This window comes from Alligator mississippiensis, chromosome 15 (assembly GCF_030867095.1).
Source record: "Alligator mississippiensis isolate rAllMis1 chromosome 15, rAllMis1, whole genome shotgun sequence".
NCBI classification, from domain to species: domain Eukaryota; kingdom Metazoa; phylum Chordata; order Crocodylia; family Alligatoridae; genus Alligator; species Alligator mississippiensis.
The window spans coordinates 29,353,499-29,359,440 of record NC_081838.1 but is presented as its reverse complement, the minus strand read 5'-3'; the positions used below and the strand labels follow the sequence as shown (position 1 = coordinate 29,359,440).

Sequence of the window (5,942 nt, the reverse complement as noted above, 5' to 3'; positions counted from 1 at the left end):
TCAGGGCCCCCCACCACTTCCGGCGTCTGCCTCTGCTTCCTGCCCCCGCCATCCCCAAGTCAGTGCACAGCACCAAGCATGCAGCCATCCCCCCAGGGAACCCATGCATCCAGGCTCCCAGCCCCCCTGCTCTCACCGCTGCTAGGCCTCATTCCCCTCCAGAGAAACCAGGCATCTGGGCTCTCCCAGGCCCATCTGCCCTCAGTGCCCCCAACCCTGTGCAAGGAGCCTGGCAGCCCCTTGTCCAAGACATGCACCCAGGGTGCTGCCAGGCCCCCTCCCCTCCCCGTGCGGGAGGGCACCTGTGGCGATACATCCGTCATGCGAGGCATGTGCCTCGATTGGGTCTCCGAGATGCATCCTTCAGGCCAGGCCCGCGAGCCCACACCTGGGTTCTCTCCCAGCACCTCCCCCCCCAAGCTGGAGGGGCTCCCAGCCCCCTACTCTCACCCCTTAGACCTCGTTCCCCCCAGAGAACCCAGGTGTCCGGGCTCCCAGTGCCTGCCCTGCAGCCTCCCAGGCCAGACTCAGCCCCCCCTGCCCAAGCTTTTGCACAGCCCTCACATAAGCCCAGCGCTGGTGCACGGCGGGGGGCGGGGAACCGCAACATAGGTCGCACTTCTGCTTTCCGTGCAAGGCGCCTGTGTGAGCGGGGTCAGCGGGGAGGGGAACCACGAGAGAAGCCAGGCGTCCGGGTCTCCCAGCCCCCCTGCTTCCCCAGCCCGCACCCCTTCCCCAGAGATCCCAGCGCCCTTCCCAGGTCAGGCGTCCGGCTGCCTGCACCCAAGTGCTCAGGTTTGACTGCTGGAGGTTGACTTGGAGGCCAGGGCTCTCTGCAGCTGGAGGAGGAGGGGGCGGAGGGCATGAAGGTGTCAGTATTAGTGGTGGGGTGATACGCAAACCTATACGGTACCCCCCCCCCCTCCATTTTACCGTATTTGCTATATATGTGCACAGCTCAACCTGGGCTCCCCCCAGCTGGGGGGAGAGGGGCGGGGCGGGGCGGGAGTGCGGCCCCGCCCGCGCTGACTTGCGCGTGCCCCGCAGGCGGCGCTGGCGCTGGTGAGCGAGGAGCAGCCGCTGTTCGAGGCCGCCTACGACCCCGGGGCCCCGATCCGGACCGACCCGCTGCCGGGGGCAGAGCAGGAGCCCGGCTGGAGCCCCGAGAGGTCAGCGCTGCCCCTCGCTCCCGCCCCGCCCCCCCCCCGCACTGCGCCCCCCAGCCCCGACGCGCTCACTCCACGCGTGCCCCCGCCCCCCGCAGGCAGTCTCCCCTGGGCTGCGGCGTTTCCCCGCGGGACCAGGCCGGGGGCTCCGATGCGGCCCCGATCGCGTACGGGGGCAGCCCCCCGGCCCCCGCCGACGAGAAGAGGGTCATCGTGCCCGCAGGTCAGTGCTGGGGGCGGGGGGGGGGGCGGGAACCCAGGCGTCCGACTGGGCCCCGCCCCCCAGCTCGGGGCGGGCGGGGCTGGGACCCAGGCGTCGGGGTCCAGTCTACGGGGGGCGGGGCCACGTGCCCGCGCACTGACGCCCCGCCCCCCGCAGACCCGCGCGCCTGGAGCGCGGAGCACGTGCGGCGCTGGGTCACGTGGGCCGCGCGCCGCCCTGGGCCTGGCCGGGCTCGACCCCGCGCGGCTCGGGCACGTGGACGGGCGCGCGCTCTGCCGCCTCGACCGCGACGGCCTCGCGCGCCTCGTGCCTGCGCCCCACGCGGACGCGCTGTTCGCGCACCTCTCGCGCCTGCGCCAGGGTACGTACCTGCGTCACCGTGCCCCGCCCCTTGAGCTAACCCTGCTCCCTGGCCCCGCCCTCGCACCCCTGACCTGGCCCCCACCCTTATGACCCCGCCTGTTATTGGCTCCGCCCCCTGCCTTAGCCCTGCCCCCCAGGCACACTTGGCCCTGCCTCCCGTTCCCTCTGACCCCGCCCCTTGAATTAGCCCCCTACTCCCTGGCCCCGCCCCTTTGCACTGGCCACGCCCCCTGCTCGCTTAGCCTTGCTCCCTGCTCCCATGACCCTGCCCCTTGCATTGGCACTGCCCTACTCCCCTAGCTCTGCTCACTGCTCCCATGACTCCGCCCCTTGCATGGGGCCCGCCCCCCACTGCCCTGGTGGCCCCCTGGCTGTAGCCACACCCCCACCCATCACTCCCTCCCATTCGGCAGACCGCACCCCTTCCCGTGGCCACGCCCCTTCACCCTGATATACATACACACACACACACACACACACACACACACACACACACACACACACACACACACACACACACTCTCTCTCTCTCTCTCTCTCCCAATCCTCTTGCAGTCACGCCCCTTTCCTTGACCCCTCCCCCATAGTTCAGACTCCACCCCTGATCCCACACCCCACCTCTGCCCTCACCCACCCAAAGCACAGCTCTGCCTATGGCCCCCACCCAGCTCCATAGCCACATCCCCTTTCTCATGTCCCACTCGGGGGCCAAACCCCTTCCCCTTGACCACACCCCTGAATCCATTGGCTGGGAGGCCCCCCCTTCCCTCCCCAAGCCCCGCCCCCAAATAGCACCGCCCCCCCACGCTGACTGTCTCCCCTCCCCCCAGACAGCCCCACCTTCGCCTGCACCCCCGCCAGCCCCCCGCGGCCCATCATCAAGACAGGTGAGTGCAAGGGGGGGGGGGCACATGACTCCTAGGCCCCCCCCTGGGGGGGTGGCAGAGAGGGGCTAACACACTCAATCCCCCTCCCCCAGAACCTACCTATGATGACAGCGTGGGGAGCAGCTGGACCGGGACCAGCCCTAGAGGTAAGGGGGTAGATGCTAGGCACCCTGGGATGGGAGGCACCAGACCTGGGAGGTAAGGGCAGGAGGGGCTGGGGTCCTTCCGTCCTATCCATCTGTGCCTTCATTCTGCCCCCCCCAGACTCACCACCCCCCCATCCAAGTGGAGACCACCCACATCATCCCAGGTGGGTGACATCCCCCCCCTCCCCCCAAGCCACCAAGTGGGGAGGGGGGCTGGGAGCCCAGATGCCTGGGCTCTCTGGGAGGGGAGTGGGCAACTGGTGCCACCTGTGTTGGGGGTATGTCTGGGTTCCATGGTAGGGAAGGGCAGCATCTAGGTGCCCCCAACAGTGACCCCCTCCCTTCCCCCCCAGATCCCTACCAGGTGCTAGGACCCACCGGCAGCCGTTTGGCCAATCCAGGTGAGTTTTTCTGGGGGGGGGGGGGGGGGGGGGGGGGGGGGTAATCTCTTTAAGAGGCACCTGGATGTCTGGGTTCTCGCTCTGTTCTGGGAGGGGCAGTGAGGTTGGGGGAAGGGAGGGAAGGAGCCGGGCACAGACTAGAAGCTCAGACACCTGGGCTCTCCCCGATTCAGGACAGGGGCTAGGACTCCCTCCAAGACACCTGCGATTCCGCCCCCCCCACACACCTTGGTTCTTTACCCCCTGCCATCTAAGACACTAGCTAAGGACACCACCCCCCCCCAGTCCTCCCCCCACTGTCTAGGACACTAGATAAGACTGCCCCCACCACCTACACCCTCCCCCCACCATCCAGGACAGCAGCTAAGCCCCCCCCCCCCCCCTTATCCCAGACAGTGGGTAGAGACACCTCCCCTCCCCCCCCCATCCAAAGTCTGCAGCTTCTTCTCGGGTTCTTCCCTCCCTGCACCCATCCAGGATAGTGGCTAAGGCCCACCCCACACACCTAGGTTCCTTCTCTCCCCCAGGACAATAGCTAAGACCCCCCTCCAGGATCTTCCCCACCTCCCTGGTCCAGGCCAGTGGCTAAGCCCCCCAGAGACCTGGGTTCTCTCACCCCCCCGGCCATCCAGGCCAGTGGCAAAGACCCTAACACTCCGCCGGCTGCCGGGGGTTCTTCCCCCGCTGCCCAATCCAGGCCAGTGGCACAAATCCCCCCCGACACTCGAGTTCTCCACCCTCCAGGAGGGGGCCTAACCCTGCTCCCCCTGGGCCCCCCCAGGCAGCGGGCAGATCCAGCTGTGGCAGTTCCTGCTGGAGCTGCTGTCAGACAGCGCCAATGCGGGCTGCATCGCCTGGGAGGGGGCAGACGGCGAGTTCAAGATGACCGACCCGGATGAGGTGGCGCGACGCTGGGGCCGGCGCAAGTCCAAGCCCAACATGAACTACGACAAGCTGAGCCGGGCGCTGCGCTACTACTATGACAAGAGCATCATGACCAAGGTCCACGGCAAGCGCTACGCCTACAAGTTCGACTTCCGGGGCCTCAGCCAGACCCACCAGGCTGACCCTGGTGCCTACCGAGTCCCCGCTCCGGCCCTGCCCTGCCTGGGGCCCTGCCATGTGCAGCCCAAGGCAGGCTTTGGCCTAGCGCCTGGCCCTGGGGTAGCCCCCAGCTTCTTCACTAGCCCCTACTGGGGGGGTGGGGGGCTCTACCAGAGCCCCGGGGGCTACCTCAACTCCACCTTTTAGGTTGGCGGGGCCGCCGGGGGCAACTTGAGGCAGGCTTCAGCCTAGTGCCCACCTTCTACAATGACCTGGGACACGGGGTGGCCCCTGGACTCCTCTTTCTAGCCCTGGAACCAAGGGGACTCTACAAAATGAAGACAGGTTTGAGGCCTACTGTGGCCAACTCTAGGCAGGCTTTGGCTTAGCACGCACCTTGGGGGCTGCTTCAGCTCCACCCACTAGGCCATCAGGGCTTGGGGTGCAGGGTGCCATGGCCTGGGGCTGCTCCCTGGACTCTTTCTAGCCCCAGCACCAAAGGGACTCTACAAGATGCAGGCCAAGGGTTTGAGGCCTACCACGGCCAACTCTAGGCAGGCTCCAGCCGAGTGGCTGCTTTGGCAACTACTCCACCACCACCTTCTAGGCCAGCAGGGCCTGTGAATGCTGCCCTGGACTCCTCTGTCTACCTGTAGCACCTAGGGGACTCTACAAGGTGATGGCTGCAGCCTTGACCTATTAGGGGGCCTACCACAGCCAAGTCTAGGCAGGTTTTGGACTAGCACTCACCTTGGGGGTTGCTGCAGCTCCTCCTCCTAGGCCAGTGGGCGCCCCTGGGATGCTTCTGGCTCTGACTCTTGGCAGACCGCCAGGTGAAGTCCGAGGTCTTGCCCTATTCTGAGACCAACCAAGGCGAACTCTAGGCAGACTCCTCCCAATAGCCCCCAGCTTCTCCTGACAGGCACCTGGGATCCTGACCATGGCAGGGAGAGAGACATGAGGCTGCCTATTGCCAATGAGCTCAAGCGCCTGTTGCCTGGAGACACCTGTAGGCCCTTTGCCCAATGGAGACCGCCTGTTGCCCATGGACATCCATAGGAACCTGTTGCCAATGAAAACTGCTGCCCACAGGTACCACCTGTTGCCTATGGAGACACCTGTAGGCATGTATTGTTTACGGAAGCTGCTTGTTACCCATAGCTACCATCAGTTGCCCACAGAGATGCCCAAGGGCACCTGTTGCCTATGGAGACTGCCTGTTGCCAATACATACAGCCTGTTGCCTACTCACCTGGGACACACTTCTCCCCCATGAACACTGCCTGTTGCTCCCAGCTACCTGTTGCCCAACACCCAGTGGCCAGCATGCACTGGTTGCCGAGGACAACTGTCTCTCATGGACACCACCTATTTCCATGGCTACTGAGGTGGGAGGCGGGCAGGGATGGGGTGTTAAGAACCCCCACCTCCAAGAGTAGCAACCCCACATGACAGCGACTGTCTCCTCCTTCCCCCCATGCTTCCATCCCACCCCCTGGATTAAAGGTTAAGACCTCACAGCTGATGGCATCAACAGGAAGTAAGACTTGGTGGGGGGCAGGGATTGCTCTGAGCCTTTCAGCTATGATGGAGGACCTGGGAGTGCAGATGCTTGGGTTTTTTCTCCACCTCCAGGGGAAGGGGGATGGCGGGGTACCAGGAAGCCCTGGGTTCTTTTCAGCTCTGGCAATGGGGGAGTGGGACTGGGGGTA

General features: G+C 65.6%; 1 protein-coding gene across 1 annotated transcript; it reads left to right on the top strand.

Moving 5' to 3' along the window:
* The first annotated feature begins 991 nt into the window (after positions 1-991).
* Positions 992-5,750, top strand: LOC109285046 (transcriptional regulator ERG-like). Its single transcript, XM_059718108.1, has 8 exons — positions 992-1,169; positions 1,265-1,389; positions 1,546-1,750; positions 2,583-2,639; positions 2,732-2,785; positions 2,904-2,949; positions 3,139-3,186; positions 3,968-5,750. Exons 5-8 carry the CDS (start codon positions 2,741-2,743, stop codon positions 4,435-4,437), a joined length of 609 nt encoding a protein of 202 aa, XP_059574091.1. The 5' UTR covers positions 992-1,169; positions 1,265-1,389; positions 1,546-1,750; positions 2,583-2,639; positions 2,732-2,740; the 3' UTR covers positions 4,438-5,750.
* Positions 5,751-5,942: the final 192 nt, after the last annotated feature.

What these genes read in the sequence shown, in the direction of transcription:
- LOC109285046 (XM_059718108.1), top strand. Translation starts at nt 2,741, where the DNA reads ATGATGACAGCGTGGGGAGCAGCTGGACCGGGACCAGCCCTAGAG. An exon ending in GACCACCCACATCATCCCAG is followed by an intron (nt 2,950 to 3,138) that starts GTGGGTGACATC and finishes CTTCCCCCCCAG; the next exon opens with ATCCCTACCAGGTGCTAGGA. An exon ending in CAGCCGTTTGGCCAATCCAG is followed by an intron (nt 3,187 to 3,967) that starts GTGAGTTTTTCT and finishes GGGCCCCCCCAG; the next exon opens with GCAGCGGGCAGATCCAGCTG.